At 34.4% G+C, this 21,509-nt stretch overlaps 3 protein-coding genes across 3 annotated transcripts in view; 1 reads left to right on the top strand and 2 right to left on the bottom strand.

Moving 5' to 3' along the window:
- LOC109096299 (transmembrane protein 131-like) overlaps nucleotides 1–3,213 on the bottom strand; it is a 45,000-nt gene extending 41,787 nt beyond the window's left edge. Inside the window, exon 1 of the mRNA XM_042758292.1 lies at nucleotides 3,056–3,213. Within this exon, the coding sequence (XP_042614226.1) occupies nucleotides 3,056–3,176 (121 nt within the window). The 5' untranslated portion in view covers nucleotides 3,177–3,213. The remainder of the gene's footprint in view (nucleotides 1–3,055) is intronic.
- A 4,686-nt stretch (nucleotides 3,214–7,899) lies between these two features.
- LOC109080331 (actin-like protein 6A) lies at nucleotides 7,900–18,639 on the top strand. The gene is made up of 14 exons (XM_042758293.1): nucleotides 7,900–8,078; nucleotides 8,525–8,601; nucleotides 8,694–8,865; nucleotides 9,550–9,650; nucleotides 9,760–9,857; nucleotides 10,496–10,590; nucleotides 10,852–10,958; nucleotides 11,086–11,175; nucleotides 11,278–11,339; nucleotides 16,785–16,899; nucleotides 16,986–17,066; nucleotides 17,178–17,273; nucleotides 17,376–17,462; nucleotides 18,111–18,639. The coding sequence occupies exons 1-14, from the start codon at nucleotides 8,054–8,056 to the stop codon at nucleotides 18,189–18,191; spliced, it is 1,287 nt and encodes a 428-aa protein (XP_042614227.1). The 5' UTR covers nucleotides 7,900–8,053; the 3' UTR covers nucleotides 18,192–18,639.
- A 252-nt stretch (nucleotides 18,640–18,891) lies between these two features.
- LOC109057522 (39S ribosomal protein L47, mitochondrial-like) lies at nucleotides 18,892–21,396 on the bottom strand. Its single transcript, XM_019074762.2, has 7 exons — nucleotides 21,225–21,396; nucleotides 20,956–21,086; nucleotides 20,670–20,730; nucleotides 20,489–20,585; nucleotides 19,657–19,787; nucleotides 19,459–19,554; nucleotides 18,892–19,129 (listed from the first exon to the last, which is right to left on the bottom strand). Exons 1-7 carry the CDS (start codon nucleotides 21,353–21,355, stop codon nucleotides 19,012–19,014), a joined length of 765 nt encoding a protein of 254 aa, XP_018930307.2. The 5' UTR covers nucleotides 21,356–21,396; the 3' UTR covers nucleotides 18,892–19,011.
- Between the last annotated feature and the right edge of the window lie 113 nt (nucleotides 21,397–21,509).

The following is a 21,509-nucleotide window of genomic DNA, read 5'->3' on the forward strand; positions in this document are numbered from 1 at the left end:
TATATATATTTATTTTTGTCTATTAATCTTACTGTATACACATATGATCATAAGCATGCAGTGATGCCATTGCAAACTGATATTTTTAGTCAGCAAAATTAAATTGATCAAACTGATGGAAACAACTCTTCTACTTTCCACACACAAACTAGCAGCACAACCACTTTCAAATAATAACAATAAGGTTTCTTGAGCACCAAATTAGCATATTATAAGTATTTCTTAAGTAACACTAAAAATGAAAGTATTGTACTTTGAAATTATTCTGCCATTAGATAATTTTTTTTTTTTTAACTAAAATAGAAAACTGTTATTTTAAATTGTAATATTACAATATTCAACTCATTCATCAAACTCAATCAATCTCATTAATCAAACTCAAATCATCAATATTACTACTGACCAAAGTTTTGAACAGTAATGTAATGGATCAATTTTAATATGTATATATAATATGCATAAATGTATATTTTATATATTTTTAGATGTCATATATAAAAATATATTACTACAGTATACTATATTATGCATTTTAGGTATTCATTGTTGTTGCAATCATAGCATCTTAATAACTTCCTAAACAAACACATGCTTGTCATTGCAAACTTTCCAGTCAGCGCTTTACTGACACATGCCAAGAGTGATATCATCGATAACTGGATTCTTGTCTCATTGGAAGAAGGAACCAAGGGGTTAAGATCATTTCTGCTTAAAAATGAGGGGAAAAACACTATGTGCTCAGTGAGTCCCTCAAGTCAATAACTGGGTTGACACAGTAAATGAAATAGTGGTGCATTCATTTCCAGGCAAGAGTGAGAACACTTAACAACTCACACGTGCTTCACAAAGAGCACTAAGCCATCTGCTCAAGCCTCTGTGTGGTCTTTTTGTAGCTTTTAGGTCCATTTAAAACTACCAAAGAGAAAGAAGTGAGAAATAGGCTTATTTCTCTGTCATCTGGCAAAGACCAAAAATATTTCTCATTCACAAGAAAACACTGAACTTACAATTGCAATATCTGTATAACTGACTTTATATAATATAAAAATAATGGATTTCATTAAACCCAAATTCAGCTTTAGATTTCATCCATTTCTGACAACAACCAACCAAAAAAAAACTCTCACTACAAGGCAAACACATATCTAAGACCTAAAATCACATTTGGACTGCCCCACTGTCCAAGCAAAAGAGGCAGAGTAATCCAGGGATTACGGAGAAAAACATGCCGTCTCTGAAGGGCAAAGATCACACACCTTCAATGATCTACAGCTTTCAAGCATTTAGAGCATGTTGTGCTTTTGCTATCCCTAACTAATGTGACAACCTACACGACACAAGCAGTGATAAAGGGTCATTGGATGGGCTGATTAATTGTTGTCTCCTTGTGTTCCTCCCAGTGTTACAAAATCTCCTGACAATCTGGTCAGAAGTTGTCAATGGATTATTCTTCCTTATAAACACTATGCCAACACTAGAACTGAGCAAAAACGGATTAAATGTTTTTTTTAAAACAAATTTTATAAAGTTTCCCACCGTGCATAGTTGAGGAAAAACCTATTACAGAACAGATCACAGCCCAAGAGAACGATTACAGATTACTCAATTTTGACAAAATGTGTAACACTGTTTTGCATTTATTACATACTGTGAGTCAAAATGTTCAATAGACACTGACGTTGGTTACAGTTAAGCCCACATTGGTCGACTCAACCACTGATTACTGATAAGTAAGGGACATTTCACCCAAAAATAAAAATTCTGTCATCCTTTACTCAGCCTCATGTTACCCCATATAACTTTTTTCTGAAATGATTGTTTGATTGTTTTGTTTTTTTGCCCATACAATGGAATTCAATGGTGGCCAAAACTGTTTGGTTACCAACATTCTTCCTTATATCTTCTTTTGTGTTTCACAGAAGAAAGACTGAAAGAGGTTTACACACACATGAGGGTGAGTAAACGATGACAGATTTTCATTTTTGGGTGAAGTAACCCTTTAATTGTCTGTTGACACTCAAGGGTAATTTGAATACATGTAATAATCTAGTCAAGAGAAAGAAAAAGAAAAAAGAAGAAGAAAAACAATAGGCCTAAACAAGAACTGGATTTACTATCTGCCCTGTCAATTTATATTGTGCCAGAGTGTGCACTGCAACCCTGACTATTTCATTTGCAAGTGTTCTGCACTTTGATAAGACTTTTTACAGTGTCATGACTGAAGGACCTTTAAATTTTATGCAATAAGCTGAACCCCTCAAATGCAATCAGACAACTCAATTTCTATATAATACACCACTTAACAAAAAATTACTCCCAGTGACATACTGTATTTAACTGTGCTTGTGCAACAAGAAGAGATATAGTAAAACTTGCAGTATGCAGTCACCACCTCCTCCCTCTCTGAGTTAGTTGACATGTCACTGACTGACTGGGCCTCAGAAACAAAACTCCCATTAACACTACACTTTCAACCTTCCACTCGTTTACCCAACTGACATTGCTTTAACATGATGTTTTGGCGTCTGAAACATTATGAACGTTATTTTTATAGTGCAAAACTTCGTGCCAAACCAGCATTTATTAGCCAAAACAGTCTCAAGACAGGAAACAGCCACCACTGGGGATTGAACATAATCATTAAATGTTGTATTATAAAGGTGGGTTTGAGTTTCATAACACATTAATCGTTGTTTGGTTTTTGAGAGTGGAAGTTACTTCGGCCAGGTTTAGTGTGTTAGCTAATGTAATATGACTAAGCGTTAGCTTCAATCCTCTAACTAAACTAATGACTGAGCAATATTATCCAGCAGCTTTAACGTTACGTCAAGAAAATAAAAACAGCATGAGCGGTCACATGTCATTTAACTTGACCTAGCCAGAACTGTGACTTCATTATTGTGGATAAGGCTTGACTAAATATTTATTTTGTTCGCTGACGCGCTAAGGCTCGCAGCTAACAGTTTTTAGCTTGCAGTGAAGCCGCGGTATGTATACAAGCCATACAGACTCACGAAAACCAGCTAAAAACACAAAACACGCTTCTGGAGGTTACCTTGTTTGTTCGCCTGTGCCACGTGAATAAATGCAATAAATAAAAGGCGCAGTAGTCCACCGCATAGTGATTTTGTTCGTGTTGGATGTGAGGAACTCTGTGTTGTGTCCTTGCTCGCCATCCTGCTGCTGTTTCTCTGGCCGTGCGCGCGTCGTGTGCGCGCTCATATAAACAGCGCTCACGAGTTAACTCACGAGAGACACCCAGCGGATGCGAGAGAAACTGAACTTCAGGGCACCCGCTGCAAAAGTGTTCAAAAATAACTTTTGAAAAGAATACTTAAAATGATGCTCACTAACGACATAAAGACTTCTAAAAAGGCTTTATTGTTTTACATGAAGAATGTTGTCATGACATGACCAGCTGATTGAGACAGTTACTACGAATAATAAACGTTTTAATTGTATTTGTAGTAGTAGTAGCAGCAGTATTGTCACAATAATACACATTTTATTCTAATACTTTTTATTTTTGTTGTTGTTGTTGTTGTTATACTCCCATAAAACAGCATGTTAGATGTTACCAACAATAATAATATGCTTACTTTATAGTTGAATAAATAAAATGTATTCATTACATTTATTTCATTTAACCTAAAATAATGTATTATTATTATTATTGTTATTATTATTATAAAGAATAAACACAAAAGTAAAAAAGCAACAATACAAATATACACACTAATATTTCAGATGAAGTGTAAAAACCGAGTTAACAGCATAGTTTAGTGTAATGGTAAATACAGTATGAATTATTTATTAAATATTTAATGATGTGTGTCACAGATGGACTGTGACTTATGACTTTTGTTTTGGAAGGGCTGCTAATGTGCTCGTACATGCATGAACAAATTCCACCATTATCCACACTCACAATCTAAATGCCAAGTGGCAAAATGACAACAGTTAGCTCCTGTTTATGTGGTGCAATATGCCCTTTGCTGCCCTATATATTAGTGAAGTTGTTTTGTTTTGTTGTTTGTTTTGTTTTGTATTAATGTTTAATGTATGTTATGTGATGGAGCATTTAAAGGAAGCCAACCAAACTCTTATGTATTTGGATTGTTTTATCTTGCTTTTACATTGTTGTTCACCTCTTCATGGCATGTTCTAAAAGTGGGTGGAGCCTAAGAGCTCATTAAAAATTAAAAAATAGTTATTGGAGTGTGTTGGAAAATGTTTGCGTGTTGTATTTTTGGGACGGGATATGGGCATTATCTAATTTTTTTTTTGGGCGGGGTGGGTGATTTTTCTTGTTTTTTTTTCTGGTGGTGGTGGGGTAGTGGGTGTCGGGATGGGGGGAGTTATTCCATTGCAAAAAAATGTTTTGCATTACCGCCACCTATCTCTCAAATGGACCATTGACACTCTATCTACAATCTCTGTTAGGAGGGTCAATGGTCCAGCGCTGACAACATATGTCATCATCCCGGAACTGCTTCCGTGTACAACTGTTGGCGCAAGCTATATTAAAGTGATTATTGCGTTTTGAATATGAATATTTTCATACAAAAACTCACCGATTTGCAACAGGAGGCCTTTGTTCACCCCCCAGAGCTGTGTGAGACACTTTTTTTTTTATGGATAGGCACTTTTTATTTAACTTCTTTTGGACTGATGCACTGCAACACCCGCTGAGTGCCACTGAACAGCTTGAAATATCAAAGACAATTTTTAATATAACTGACTGGATTCGTCTGAAAGAAGAAAGTCATGCACACCTAGGATGACTTGAGGGTGAGTAATTTATGGGCTAATTTTCATTTTTGGGTGAACTATCCCTTTAAGACTGGTTGTGTGGTCCATGGCCACGTTTCACTTCTAGTAGTGTATGCCCATCAAATTTAGAAAATAATATATTCATACGTGTTTGTGTGTGTTAATACAAAAGATTTAATTTTTTTTCACATTTTTTAAATAACCTTTTAATAATAAAAAAAATCCATCCTGAAAAAAAAAATATCACAGGTTATACAATAAACATTAAGCAGCCAACTGTTTCTAACATTGATAAATCAGCATATAAGAATGATTTAGTGTGAGAACCAAAACCTCAGAGAACATTATAAAATAATTTTAAAATGCAGTTCGTGACCCCTTTAAAGATATTTCACTTTCTGAAAGCTTTTCTTACTGACTTTAGTACACCAATAGATCTAAAATGAACACAGTCATGAAGAGTCTTAATACTTTTACAGCATGCACTGTATACTCGGCTTCCAGATTGTCATGCAAATAAGGCCCCATGGAAGTACAACACATGCAAACAAGCATACACAAACCAGGTGCACCATTTCAGCTTCTTTTCCAAACATAATTCAATTTCAAGCATTAATCTTTTGGTGTTGTGATAACTGCATTGAAATATCAAAACCACTCTTAAAAAAATAATGTCAGCTTTTATGTAAGGACAGAAAACTGCAAGTTACCTTCTGTATACTTGTGAAACAGTTCTATATGTGCAGCCTACTTGTGGCTAGTCATTCTGCCTGTGAGAAATCTGGAATCTTGAAAAGTGCTAGGCAGTAATTGATTTATTCAGACATCTTCCACATTAAATTATGTTTCCTAAAACTGAAACTGCTACATGAAAATGTTCTCATCTTTGTTGACCATTATACTTCCTCATGCACAACACCTACTCTTTGCACACACATACTGAAGGTGAGAAAATTTTCATGTAGCAACTGTGTTTGCATTGACAGAAGAACTATGCGAGCCATAGCCTTATATCTATGCAGATCATTATATTTTTCCCTGTTTAAATATTTATTGTTGGCTTAAGACGTTTTCTCCACAGACTGATAACGGCTGCCCATGTGATTGAGGACACAGACATCTCAGTTCATTATGGGCCCTTAATACAGGGCTGTAAAAAAAAACAAAGGATGTACAGTATGTATAGCACATCTCTTTAAAGACTGTGACTTCATTCAGAGAGCTGCCTTTGTGTGTTTGTTTTGCTATATTTATCAACTTAATAAACATAAATACTGTTTACATTTGAATCATTCAGCATTTGGAGGTATTTGTAAGAAGTTTAACATGTACCGTAGCGGGGAGCAATGGAAGTTCATGTATAAGACCATGTGATACAAGAAGTGTAATTCTATGAGTGTTTGTGTAAATGAAAAATATGATTGCTAAATGTGTTCATAGATCTACAACATTTGGATCTATACTCAAGTTAAACAGTTAACAGTTAAACTTCATTGGACCTCTGGATCAAAGACACGCAAAAACTAAAATTACTTTGCAGACAAGAAGAATTCTTTTGAGCTCATGCAAATGATGCAAATGAACATCTCCCTGAACTATTTCCTTAAACTATTCATTAAAACTGATTCACCTTGTGAGATTCTGTACACGTATAAGGTCTCTTATTTATTTATTTTTATGTATGTAAAGATAGAATAATAAACAGATAATGGAACTGTAAAAAATAACAGCTCCCCAAAACCAGGAATGGAGGAAAAAAGGCGAGTTTCTAGTGGAGAGAACTGCTACCCTGAGATCTGAATCTGGGGACAGAAAGCAGATTGGAAAACATGACTAATGCTAACCACAGACTTTATTTTACTCATGAATCAAAAACGCTGTTCAGATCCATTTTAAATTTCAGAGGAAATCTTTCACAATGTGGAAAATAGTAACTTTGTGTTAATTTTTTCTTTAAAATTCTATGAATCATTGTTTGGGGTACAAATATAGGCCTACAAATTGGCATGATGAATGGGAGAGAATGTAAGAATTTCAACAATGAAGGAACATTAAACATTTTTTATGTTAATAATCTTGGTTTATCTATTTAAAAACAAATGTCAGCAATGTAATAAATTTTGTATTACTACCTGTGCTGAGTTAACACTTGCTGTTAATAAACCCTGTTAGTAATATGAAATGTATGAAAGCAGAGTTTTTTAAAATATTTTTTATTTGTTTTTATATTTTTATTTATTTTGAATTCAGAATGTTTAAATTCCAAGGATCATAGATTATATAAACAAGTGAAAAATAAATAAATAAAGCAGTAATGTGCTGACAACTGGAAATCTGCAGAGGCGAACAGAATTATTAGTACTATACTTATGAATATTATTTTGGGTTGTTTTGTACATAATAACTGTAACACAGACATCTCAGTTCATTATGGGCCCTTAATACAGGGCTGTAAAAAAACAAAGGATGTATAGTATGTATAGCACATCTCTTTAAAGACTGTGACTTCATTCAGATTCAAGGCAAACTTTTTAATCCATACAGCTTCATTTAGATTTTCAATTGTTCAAAATATTTTCTTCATCATATCATCATATTTTTTTCATCATCTTAACTTCAATCTTTCCTCTTTTGTCAACTTAACTGAGCTGATCCAATTATGTTTCAAACTGAATTTTTATAGCTAATGACATCAATTTCAGTTTAAACTGTATTTGGACACAATTATGGTCAGTCTTCATCCTTCTGAAGAGACCTTTCATTAGTCACCACAACTCAGCAATACATTTTAATTAGTTCTTTGCTGAAGTTGGATGAACTTGACTCATAGACTTTAATCAAAAAAGTTTAACAATTTCAGGTAATAGTTTTCAGGGCAAAGGTTACAGTTTATGAGATGTCCTAGTGCCTTAGGACACTGAGAAAAATGTGAATAAATACCACGTTATTGTCACTACTTTATTTTTTATTGGCTTCTTCATTGGTTACTTTTTGTGGCTTGACACTTTTTTTCATACTTTCAAATATAATTCCTCGCTCAGTACTTTTTAAGCCTGTAAAGAAATTACAAGTTTATTTTTTTATCCTCCATGCCGACTGGTGGCGCTACTAAAAGCACCTCAACCACAGGCCCCCATAATCCCCCCAAGAAAAAGATGTCCGATTCGTTTCCTTTGTTGTGATCGTCAAAATACAAATCGTGCGGTTCATATTTTATATCCCCGCTTTTAAAATAAGAAATCAAACAGCTGTCTTCTCTCAGTATTGAGCAGCCGTAAAAATGAGTGGCGGAGTGTATGGCGGAGGTAAGTGCGATTTTGGAGGGAGAATCAAATGAATGAGTGCGCCACGTTTATGAGCTCGCTAGCCATCCAACTAGCATGACATGATTATTTCTGCTTTAATTCAGTGAAAATGAGCCCGAAGTCAACGTTTCAGATTTTTATGCTTTGTAGAATGCAGCATACAGCAGAGTATTGTGCGCGCAGTTAATAAAAATAAAATATTGTGTGCGTAGTTAATAAAAATACAATTTGTTGGACGGTTTACGTAGAGTAACGGACTTAGATATTTTTAATTAACGTTACAGGAGTTTGTGTATAGTTTGTGTGTGTGTGTGTGTGTGTGTGTGTGTGTGTGTGTGTGTGTGTGTGTGTGTGTGTGTGTGTGTGTGAGAGAGAGAGAGTGAGAGAGAGAGTTTTAGGTGTATTCTCATCTGTTTCTTTTTGGACGTTTATTTGTTTCTTCACAGATGAAGTTGGAGCTCTCGTCTTTGACATGGGCTCATACTCAGTGAGAGCTGGCTATGCAGGAGAGGACTGTCCCAAGGTGTGAGCAGTTAGATGAATATAACACCAATGTATGGTGATGAAGCTGAAAAAAAAAATGGTTTAAGCTTAAAGTTGTTTTGTGGTTTCTAGGCTGATTTTCCTACTGTGATTGGTGTGACTCTGGACCGGGAGGATGGCAGTACACCGATGGAGACAGACGGAGAGAAGGGAAAGAGCGGCACCACCTACTACATCGACACTAACCAGCTCAGGGTCCCGAGAGAAAACATGGAGGTCATGTCACCTCTCAAAAATGGCATGAGTAAGTTATTTTATATGGGTCAAAGTCATCAAAACAATAAAAGTTTAATACAGCTTTTTTTTTTCTCCATACATTAGAATGTGTCCTGTTTAATTTAAAACAATTTCTGAGCAAAAAATAATGGCTATCATACATTTTTTCCATGATTTACAGAAAACGCACTAAAATTCAGTGTAACAGGAGTTCATATAACAAAACCAGAATTATTAGATGTCCAGTAGAACTAGAATTATTAGATGTCAATAAAAGACTATTTGCGCAGCCCCCCAAAACCAATTAATTGTAATTTTAAATCTTTACAGATCTTCACCACTATCATTTAAACAACTAGGTCTTACCCATTTTGTCAGCAATATTATTAAAATATAATAACATTAAGTATGATCACATTTTCTTGTGTATTCTTTGGTAAGTACAGGTCAGAATAAGTATTGCTTCATTTTTTGGTTTAATTTAATTTCTGTTATGCTGAAGTACGATGGAACATTATTACATGCATTTGTTGACAGTTTATTTTATTTTTTTACAAAGGTTATTTGAAACATCAAAGTAGACACTTGCATTTATATATGTGTAATATGTTTGCAATCTATATAAAATCATTTTTGTAAATTTAGTTGAATAGGAGTCATTTGTGTGTGTGTATTCCTGCTTTAACACACATTTTCTTTTCTTTTGATCTGGTTGAGGACTGGGACAGTTTCCAAGCCATTTTAGATCACACCTACAAAATGCACTTCAAATCAGAGCCCAGTCTGCATCCAGTCCTGATGTCAGAGGCCTCAGTATGTTGATTTTCTGACATAAATCCAATCTTAAAGATTATATCGTATATGTGCCATCTGCTGGGATTCTTCAACTTGACTCTGTAATCTTGTTTTCTTCATCTTGCAGTGGAACACACGAGCAAAGAGAGAGAAGCTGACTGAGCTAATGTTTGAGCATTACAACATTCCTGCTTTCTTCTTGTGTAAATCAGCCGTCCTGTCTGCGTATCCTTTGTTTTAATTGGCTGGCTGAAGTTTCAAATGTTTGTGAAATGACTTGCATTTAGAACAGTGTTTTTTTTTTTTTTTTTTTTTTTTTTTTTTTTTACCAGATGGCCTTAAGATTACTTAAAAGGATTTAAAATGAGACAAGTAAGCATTAAAATAAGCCAAACAACTTATTATTGATATAATATGTAATCGAGACATTTCTTATATCTTTCCATCTGGATGTATTGTGTTATTTCTAGACCTGGAAAATACATTTTAAATGTCTTTAAATTAATAAAAATCCATGGGCATTTTTATGATGAATATACATTTTTCAAGCTCTATAAAAATTTACTGGGGGAAAAGAGAGTAAAAAATATATTTAAAAAATCCTTATCTAGTAAACTGCACACAGCTGGAGAGGTCATGGGGCCTGAATATTGTTGTGGACAAGGGGGGCCTTGCAGTCAAAAAGGTTGAGAACCACTGATTTTTAATTTCTTCATTGGTGGTTAATGCATATTCAGTTAAAAAGAATGACAGTTATTGATTTAAAAGGCAAATTGGGGCAGTATATCCACTTTAAAGCATCTTATGAGACAGTAGGGGTAGGAAAATACATGAAGTGTTAAATCCTTTACTCAGCATTCCAGGTTTGCCAATGGACGGTCCACAGGTTTAGTGCTAGATAGTGGATCAACACACACAACTGCTATTCCAGTGCATGATGGTTATGTCCTACAACAAGGTAATTCAAAACACTTTGTAAAAACAAAGCTACTTTAAAAAAAAAATCATATCAAGTATAAAACTGAAGGATTTTATATAGAAGATATTGTAATGCTGAAGTTGAATTGTGTATAATTATGTAGTACAATATATTATTTACATTAATTACTTGGTCTATTTACATATTTTTTATTTTATCTTTGAATAATAAATAATTTAATTTAAAATAGTTTATGTATGTTATTGATATTTCTATAATGTATGTTTTATGATCTTCCAGGCATCGTAAAGTCTCCTCTTGCTGGTGACTTCATGAGTATGCAATGTAGAGAGCTATTTCAAGAGTTAGGTGTTGAAATAGTGCCTCCGTATGTGATTGCATCAAAGGTGAGGATTGCTCAAGTTCATATTATTGTCTCTGTTTGGAGGCTGGGATGCTCATTACATTTTTGAGGCGGTGGGGAATAGATGAAATGTTCAAAGAAAAGTTAATGTCAGTGTTTTGTGATGAAAGGATTCAGTTCGTGAAGGAACCCCAGCCAGTTGGAAGAAGAAAGAGAAACTACCTCAAGTTAGCCGTTCATGGCATAATTATATGTGTAATGTAAGTGACCAGAACTAGGAATCATAGAGGAGAGTTACTGAACCAGCTGAAGTGCATTCATAACATGTATGATATAATAAATGTTACTACCTGTCATTTCAGACTGTCATACAAGATTTCCAGGCCTCTGTGCTACAGGTGTCAGATTCATCCTATGATGAACAGTAAGTTCATTTACTTTTCATGCTCTACTGTTCAAAAGTTTTGGTTTGGGTGAGTTTCCTGTGACAAACCATTTCCTGGTGAGAGTCTTTTTAGTAGCCACCAACAGTATATTCATTAAGTATCTGTTTTTCTCAATCATGCTGTAAATATTTAAAGGTCTTACTTTCTAGGGGCATTACACATTTACAAATATCTTGCAGAGCATTGTGTATCCAAAAATCTAAGTTAGCTGGATAGTCCCTGAAAATATTTTGGTTCCCACAGTTTTTCCAGCAAATAGAAGTGTTACTAAATTCTTTACAGCTAAATTCTATCCATTTCTGTAAACTGGTGCACTTCCATTGATTCCTCCACATTATTTTCCTTTCTTCCTCAGATATAGTTATTCCTCCTTCCTTCTCCCAGTTTGTTTTAAGATGAGAGGTTGAATGCATTTTCAGAAATAACAAAAATGTTTTATATATACATCAGATAATTCTGTCAATATCTGAGTTATATGCACACCATTTGAAAAGCACCATATTTCCATCTAATTTATATTTTTATCATAGATCTGCGTATTTTGCCCTTGGGCTATCAATAGTATTTATATAATATCGTAAGTTGCTATCAGCTAGGGTTGCCTGTATGACAGTGGATGATATTTTCTCCACTGGGCCTCATAAAATGGATTACACCAACATATAATGACTCTTTCCTGTGCTGCTAATAATCATCTCTTAGAGAAGGGTAGCATCACCCCCCCCCCCCTTCTTTGGCTAACTACATTTTGAGACGAGCCATAGGTTTTTTACCTAGCCATAAACACAGTGGGTATTGAAAAGAATCATCCCCCCTTTAAAATAATCACATTTTGTTGCTTTGCAGTCTGAACTGAAGACAGACACAATTTTTGTTTTATCAAGCTGTATTTACTCAGTGCAATTTATAACATACAAGTGAAAGATATAACATCAACATGTCAGAATTTTTTTTATAAAAAAGCCACTCCTCAAGAAAGGCCGCATGCAGTCACAACTGAGCTTTGCCAAAACGCACCTTGAAGATTCTGAGGCAGATGAGACTAAAATTGATTTATTAGGCCTCAACACCAAATGATATGTCTGGTGGAAATCCAATACAGCTCACCATCCAAATAACTCCATTCCTACAGTAAAGCATGGAGGTGGTAAGATCCTGTTATGGGGGTGTTTCTCTGCAGCAGGGACTGGAGCACTTGTCAGGATAGAAGGAAAATGGACTGTGCAAAATACCCTCAAATTCTTGAGGAAAATCTGCTGCCCTTGTTGTGGAGAAAAGTCTTCTCTGTCTTGCAAAATAATGTTCAGGAGGCAGAGTTATTGCAAGAAGACAACAAAGCCGAGATGCCTGGAGAACAACTGAATCTTTCACTGTCCAGACTACCATTTTGGTACAATTTTGCTATTGGTCACTGTCCAATGAGTATACAGACAATTCTTTGATACATCATTCCCAGTACTTTCCACAATTTCTTAGTATCTTCATAGCACTTGCTTTCATTGTAGAAAACCACCAGCTAATCTGTTTCCCAAAAGATAACTTCTCTTGTCTACCACTTTCTGGGTGCCCAAGGTTGCAGAGGCATATACATTTTAGGATTTTAATGAGCTGTCAGGATTTTAAGGAGTTTCACACACATTATCTATTTCTTTTTCATAAATTTTCCTATTATCTATTTCCTGTTATCTCATCCTCTGGCATCTCCCATCTCTGATTCTTCCTTCTGTATTCTCCATTCATATTGCAGTCACGTAAACCATGAGGCCCACACAGTCAGTCAGTTTGGCCTTGAGGCCTTTAAATGCACCTAGCTCACATATGAGGCAAACTTACTTTCACAAACAAGCAAAGTAACTTCTTAATTGTTTTCTGTAGGGTAAATAAAATATTTCATCACCCTCTGCCAAAAAGTTGTCTATGGGAAGAAGGTTTACCTTCCAATATGACAATGACCCAAAGCACACAGTAGTTGAAGGAGAAAAATGTGAATGTCGTTGCATGGCCCAGTCAGAGCCCAGACTTAAACCCCATTGGAAATCTGTGGAATGAATTGAATACTCCAGTCCACAAACAATCACCATCAAATTTAACTGAACTTGAGCAGTTCTGCAAAGAAGAGTGGGCAAATATTGCAAAGTTAGTAGAGACAAACCCAACAGACTAAAGGCTGTAATAAAAGCAAAATGTGGTTCAACAAAATACTGACACAATGTTGGTTTTCCAACTCAGTGATTGCTTTTTAATTTTTTTTTCTGACATGTTGGTGTTATATCTTTCATTTGGATGTTATAAGTTGCACTGAGTAAATACAGCTGGATAAAACAAAAACTGTACGTCTTCATTTCAGGCTGCAAAGCAACCAAATGTGATTATTTTAAAGGGGGTGATTCTTTTCTATACCCACTGTACCTTCATTAAATTGATTTTGGTTAATTGCTATCAGTAGGGTCTGACATAGATATAACCGTCTGGGCAAAATGTTCATTTTAAAGGATTCGATCCTTGAACTGAAACTGAAGAAGGGAAATAAGTTCCATCTTGCTATTTCTTCCTTAGTATAAATATAAGTATATATATGAAAGCAATAGGGTTTATCTTTATTTATATCCTGACAGTTTTTCTAATTGTTCTAATGATATGATCAGTTTAGGTAAAGAATCAAAAGGTTGCTGTAGGTACATCAATATATTGCTTAACAAGATAATTTAGAATTATTTTCTCTTATATTAATCCTCTTAATATCCTCATTTTCTTGTAATATATTGAGTGAGTTGTTCCAAGTATAATGCAAAGAGTAATGTGACCATGCACATCCCTGTCTTGAGCCTCTTTGCAGAGTAATACGGTTTCTTTTTCAGCATCTATGCTCATCACTATTGCTTTAAATTTTTGTTGTATATGCTTTTTTTATGGCCCAATGTAATGTAGGTAGTATAATTGGAACAAATTTAATTTGTTCCTTTTCTTGTACCACTCTGCCATGTAACCAGGTAACTATGAACTTGGCAGATCTGTTTAAGTCTTCTAATTTCTAAGGCTGGGCAATATGGCCAAAAAATCATATCTCTGTATTTTTTTGGCTGAAATATATCTCTGTATTCTCTACATTTTCTATTTGGATTAAATAACAATGTTTATATTAAAGGCAATGAAAACAAATATAGTGAAAGTACGCTATCTAAAAACAAAAATAATGCTTTTTAAAGCAGAAGTTCAATTCACTAAACTAAAAAAGTAAAAAAAAAAAACAAGAGCACAGATTAATTGCATTTTATTTTTGATTACCCCATTACTGCATACTGCTATCTACTTTCATAAAATACACTTACTCGTAGGTTTAAAATTCGAAATTATTGTGCTCCTATTCTATTGCACTCCGTCTCTTTGGCACAACACGGGTAAGGCTAGATGGCTTCTGCAGAGAATCGCATCAAGGCTCCTGAGAGCAAAGTGGAAATATTACCATGACTTTCTAAAGTTTACAGTTGGAGAATGTACCAGTGAAATTAAGTTATGCACTGAGGAAAACCACACATCACATTAAACAGCGCAAAATAGTGTCTCTGTCAGCAGCACATGAGTCTGTCACAGAGCATCTGAGGAGGCGAGCCCCTTTAAACTGCAAGTTTATTATATCTTTTAGCCCTTAACATAAAGCATGTTTCATGTTTAGAACATATTGGATTATGCACTTTCCATGCAGCAGCTCACTCTGTCCACTACTGTTTTTCGATAAAAACGGTATTGTCTCATACCATATTGCTTATAAAAAATATATTGATAAATCCTACAAACTCAATATACCGCCCAGCTCTACTAATTGCAGATTTGAATTAATCTTTGATCATGCCAGCAGTCATTCTGTTATTTTGCTGGGGTAACTCTGGGGAATTCAGATAAGCATCAGTTTGAGTTGCACTTCCACCTGGAACTAAGAATATACTAGAATATAGAGTTTTATAGAACACTTCAAAAACTTCCTGAATTTCACTTAACTTTTATTGCTTTTTTTCTATTTCTATGAACTGTATTTTCAGCTGTTTTCTGTCTCGGTTTCCATGCCAGTTTTCTTTTAGAAGCAGATCCGCTTTCATAGTAACTCTGTTCCAAACAGTAAAGACATTTGTAATGTGACCAAAAAAATAAAACTCAGACAAATCAAAGGATTCTGAAAGAAATATATGCTGGTTTACTCAAAAATATTAAGCAGCAAAAATGTTTTGAGCACCAAATCCATATATTAGAATGATTTCTGAGCAATCAGGTCAACAAGAGAGCAATGATATGCACGTTTCAGTATAATATAACAAGTCTCAGTTAGCTTAACGCAGTACACGTAGCAAGGTTTTTTTTTTAATTGTATAATAAATAAAAAGAAAACTGAATAGAAAAAGAATAGAGCAAGCTAGTTAAGAGGCCTTTTTTGCTTTTGTTAATTGTATAATAAATAAAAAGAAAACAAATAGACAGAATACAAAAAGATTAGAGAAGCTAGTGTTTTTTTAACATATTATTTTAATATATATTTTGTTTATTATATATATATATATATATATATATATATATATATATATATATATATATATATATATATATATATATATATATATATATATATATATACACATTACATAAAAAAGGTGCATCTCAGTAAATTAGAATGTTGTGGAAAAGTTTTTTTTTTTTTTTCAGTAAAAAATGTATTAAATTCAGTGCACACACACTGAAGTAGTTTATATATATATTAGGGCTGTCAAATGATTAATCACGATTAATCACATCCAAAATAAAAGTTTTGTTTACATAATATATGTGTATACACTGTGTATATTTATTATGTATATATAAATACACACACATGCATGTATATATTTAAGAAGAATATGTTATGTTTTATATATTAAATATATTTATATATAATATAAAATATAAGAATATAAATATATAAATGTATATACATGTAAATATTTTCTAAATATATAATTTATGTGTGTGTATTTATATATACATAATAAATATACCCTGTACACATACATATATTATGTAAACAAAACTTTTATTTTGGATGTGATTAATCGTGATTAATCATTTGACAGCCCTAATATATATAGAAAGATAGATAGATAGATAGATAGATATTTTAACATTAACAGAAAATCATTGTTTTGAAATAACAATATTTCACAATATTACTAATTCTACTGTATTCTTGAGCAAATAAATGTTGCCTTGGTGAGCATAGGAGACTTCTTTCAAAAACATGTATCAAGTTGTACCAAACCTAAACTTTTGGACTGTATTTTATATAATTTAAGTTGATATATCATCATTAACTTTTATCGATTGACTTTTTGGGTATGTGCAATGCTTATGATCGTAATGGAAAAGAAAAACGCCACATTGTCACCATTTGTCCTATACAGAGTAGCTGCCCAGATGCCCACCGTTCATTATGAGCTTCCTAATGGGTACAACTGTGATTTCGGCGCTGAAAGACTTAAGATCCCAGAGGGTCTTTTTGATCCTTCAAACGCTAAGGCAAGAAATATCCTTCTTACGTTGTCCAAGTTTCTTTGTGAAATGCTAGTATTTGTTTTTCTCACAGTATCTTAACATTTTCACAGGGTCTGTCAGGGAATACCATGCTGGGAGTCAGCCATGTTGTGACCACCAGTGTTGGCATGTGTGACATAGACATTCGACCAGTAAGATTTTAAAACACTGCTATATGTCTACATTTACATGTCCTGCATCTCTGCTGTCAATGCAGGTGACATTATGCTTCCCACATTTTTTTTCTTTTCTTTTTTAAACAGGGTCTGTATGGCAGTGTGGTAGTTACAGGAGGAAACACTCTCATCCAAGGCTTTACAGACAGACTTAACAGAGAACTCTCGCAGAAGACGCCACCAGTAAGTGGCACATTTTATTTTGCTATTTTAAGAGTGTCAGGTGGGTCTCCTAAAGTGATCTGTTGATTTATGATAACATTAATTGTTTTATGTCCTCTGCAGAGTATGCGTTTGAAATTGATTGCCAACAACACAACTGTGGAGCGCAGATTTAGCGCCTGGATTGGGGGCTCTATCCTCGCGTCTCTGGTGAGTAGTGTTCACTAGGGCTGTCACGGGATCAGATTTTAACTACACAGTTGTCATGGCCAAAAAAATTCTACGCTAACAATATTATTGCAATATCGATAGAGATTTGACCAAAAGCTAATGCTATCTGTCAAATGCATAATAAATTAGTTTATTCCCTTTGACCGATGAATTACACTCAATAAGTGAGTTTAGGGAGGCAGAGTAACTATTACCATAACCAGTTATGAGAACTGTTAATTGGCACTTCTTTTATACTAGGGTATCTAACACACCATCTTTTTTACAGAATCCAAAAGCACTAACTTCTTTCAGATGCAGTTTCATTTCTGTCATTGTCCTCTTAAAAAATGATTTTGTGTGGCAGAAGTAGTGACACACTACATCGTTGTCATCCTTTTTCCATTTTATGATGTGTAGCAACCAGCATTAGGGTGCAGTACAGGCACCTGCTATGTTGGAGTGTCAGCCAGCATTTATGCCCAGTTACGCCCGATTATTTATGACATTAGATATATAGTATTAAAATGTACAAAAAAATTTTTTTTTAATAAAACTGTCAATATGTTCACCCTAGCATATTCCCTTCATTTAGTTTAACAACATCACAATATATACTAATTATGACTCTGTTTTCGTTACTTTTAGGGAACTTTTCAGCAAATGTGGATTTCAAAACAGGAATATGAGGAAGGTGGGAAACAGTGTGTTGATAGGAAGTGCCCTTAACCACTTCCATCAACACCTGGTTGCCTTAAGAAGGAGAGAAAAGAAAAAAGAAAAAAAACACCATCAACCACCAACTAGTAGAAAAAGCCTTCTTAGTGGACTCAGGAACTAACAAGGACACTTACTGTTATTTTTAGTGCAAACAAACCATATTTTAAACATGGTTTGACATGGTTGCACTATTTTCTACTCCACTCAATATTTTCATATATCCCATTTGAAAACAAATGTTTCTGACCACCTGAATAATTAACAAAGTAACAGTGACAAGGTTGTGTTTTGGTACATGGGAATAATGTCCCTCAATTGTATCAGTGCTTAGAACAGTTGAAATAGTTTTTTGATTTACACCACTTTGCCATTTCTTAAATGCACCACAGGTAACCAAATGTTTGTTATGCTTTTAACAATTGATCGGCTGTTTTGGGAATAAATTGTTTTTTGTTAACTTGTCTAAATTTCTCTCATATTACTTGAAGAGGTAAGATTGCCGATGTATTACATTTGTATTTAAACTTTTGTTCTAATCTTTAGTACATTTCAACTTGTTTATTCAGACTTGCATATTAGGGAAGACCTATATTTAAATGTGTCCCTTAAAGTTATTCAAAAGGGAGAATGACTTGCAATCCTTATAATTCACTCATTTAGACATAAGACATAAAAATGAAACTAGGTAAATATATACAAAACTACAGTCTCAGTTACAAGTGTGAATTTATTATTTGACTGTACAACATATTTGGAGTCTCCAAAACTTTTGGAGAAAAAAAAAAAGTATTGTGTGTTGAAAAGACAATATTAAATGTAAAAAGTATTTTCAGTGATCTGATGCAAGTGCAGTCTTTTTTGGAAACATTGCTGCAAGGCTTTTTTGGTTTCTCTTTTCTCTTTTTTCTTTCCGTATTTTGCTCCTCAGGTATTTTTCAAGGCTCAACCTAAAATTCAGAACAGGAGGGTTAAACATTACAGTGCATCAAGGAAATGTCATTTGCGTGATGTATTATCATGTTAGCGTTAACATCTATCAGATGGTTAAATGAATAACCTAAATAACTGTTTTAAAGAGGCCCATGATGGAGGGGGAAAAAATGCAAAGCTTTTATGTTCACCCGAGAAACTGCATTCACATGCAACAAATGCGAACATAAAATAATTCTTCAATCACCATATCCCAGATGTTTCATAAAATCAAATTTCCAGTTAAATTTGTTGTTAATCTGATGGGGAAACATTTTTCTGTTGACTTGTAAAATTCAAGACTTACCTCGTGTAAGGGGCAACATGTGATGGTTCAAAGAATCGCCGCCTTTTGTATCTTGAATTCAGATACCAGGGGATTGGATGTTCCCTGAAGCGGTACCTGGTGAACAGACATGCTTGTAATAAGTTACATTACACAAACACAAAATTTATGTGCATAGGAGAACAATCTGCAAAACATTTACTCATATGATTTGCTTACCAGAAGGTTTTGCCAAAAACATTCCTGCGCCATTCGCCCGGTCTGCCCCTCTCTTGTCCTGTCTGCAGTAAGCGCAGAGAATCCTCACGCTCTTCCACAACTGTGTCGAGACGCTTCATTGACCTTTCAACCTATTCAAAGAATTCAGAATGGATATTCATTCATCCACTTGCACCTGATAAATTGAACATGCATAGAACAGCCACAGATTCACACTGTATTTAAAGTTCAGGACTAACAGCTGCTCTTAGCTGTCATTTCCTTAAAGAGAATCATGAGTCCAAGAATACAGCAGATAAAACTGCGCAGGCAGTGCAAACATGTCCCTTCAGAACAGTGGTTATGAAAAAAGGTAAAATATTTAATCAAACAGATCTGATCATTGAATAATTTGATCTAAAATAAAATAAATAGTACTATTATCAAATATTACAATTTAAAACAACTGTTTTCTATTATAGTTTAAAATGTCATTTATTCCGGTGATGGCAAAGCTGAAGTTTCAGCAGCCATTACTCCAGTCTTCAGTGTCACATGATCCTTCAGAAATTTATTCCTGCTCAACAAACCTTTATTAAAATTTGTGTTAGTTCATTTATTAATGGAAACCATTATACATGTTTTTTTTTCTTTAGAATTCTTTTATGACTAAAAAGCTCAAAAAAGCAGTTTATTATTATTGGTAAATAATTTTAACGTGAAATTCTTCACTGTCACTTTCGATCAATTTAACACATATTTACTGAATAAAAACATTAATTTCTCTCTAAAAAATCCTACTGACCCTAAACGTTAAGCAGTACATTGAATGAAATCGAAACACATTTCATACTTTTTTGAGGCGCTCTGGACTGGGCATCGGAAGACGCTGTCGTTTTGTCTCCTGTTCTAATGTGAGTAACATGTTCTTTTCCTTCAAGAAAACATACCTGAAAAACACAAATAGGAATGTGGGTTAATACTGATTGCCTTTTTCTTTAGAAGTCTTCAAACTGTAAAAACTACTCAATTACCAAAGTTTGTGTAAGTCTTCATTACTTTTCACTCTAAGCTGCTTGGCAGTCCATGGAGCACCTATGAGGTTCCAAAAAATCATCAGGATAATGAATTAATAACGCAATGTATTATTATCAATCGATGATGGTAGATTATCTCAAAACCTAGTAGGCTTCTTATCTAGTCAGAATATTTGGACACTGAATATAAAGCTGTCATTCAAGGTTTTGAAACAAAGACTACAAGTTATAGTAAGTGTGAATAATAAAAATTGTATTGGACACTGTTGGTAACGTACTGTACCTGATTTAACTGTTTGTTCGCCCCAGTTCTCTGGCAGGTCAAAAAATTCCTCCAGTCCTTTCCTGACACATGATGTGTGGACTGCTCGGTTATTCATGGGACTTCTGAAGCACCACGAGTCATACATCCGACTAAAATTCCGACAAATATGAAAAAAGTTCAAATTAATAGGTGATATATTAAATCATGCTTCTTTTATTCTGGTTAGGACACTATCAGGATGCACTGACATTTAAGCCCGACATATAATCAGCAAGGGAAAACAATACCTTTGTTGACACGAATGAAATGTAGAGAAGGCTCGAGTCGCATATTGAGTCTGTGTGTGTGAAGAGACTGTAACCACGCGTTGAAACTGTCTGCAGACAGCAGTCAGGCGGCTCGCTACGGCCGCAGACATCTTGGCAATGTCAAACGAAACGATGAACGGAAGCGTGCAGCGCCACCTGTCGGACAGTAGTACATATTAACAACAACACATTTCTCCAAATTAAAAGTTTAAACTTCTTGTTCACAAATGTGCAACACCACAGCACACATCAATATAAATGGAC

This window comes from Cyprinus carpio, chromosome A6 (genome assembly GCF_018340385.1).
Source record: "Cyprinus carpio isolate SPL01 chromosome A6, ASM1834038v1, whole genome shotgun sequence".
Taxonomy (NCBI): domain Eukaryota; kingdom Metazoa; phylum Chordata; class Actinopteri; order Cypriniformes; family Cyprinidae; genus Cyprinus; species Cyprinus carpio.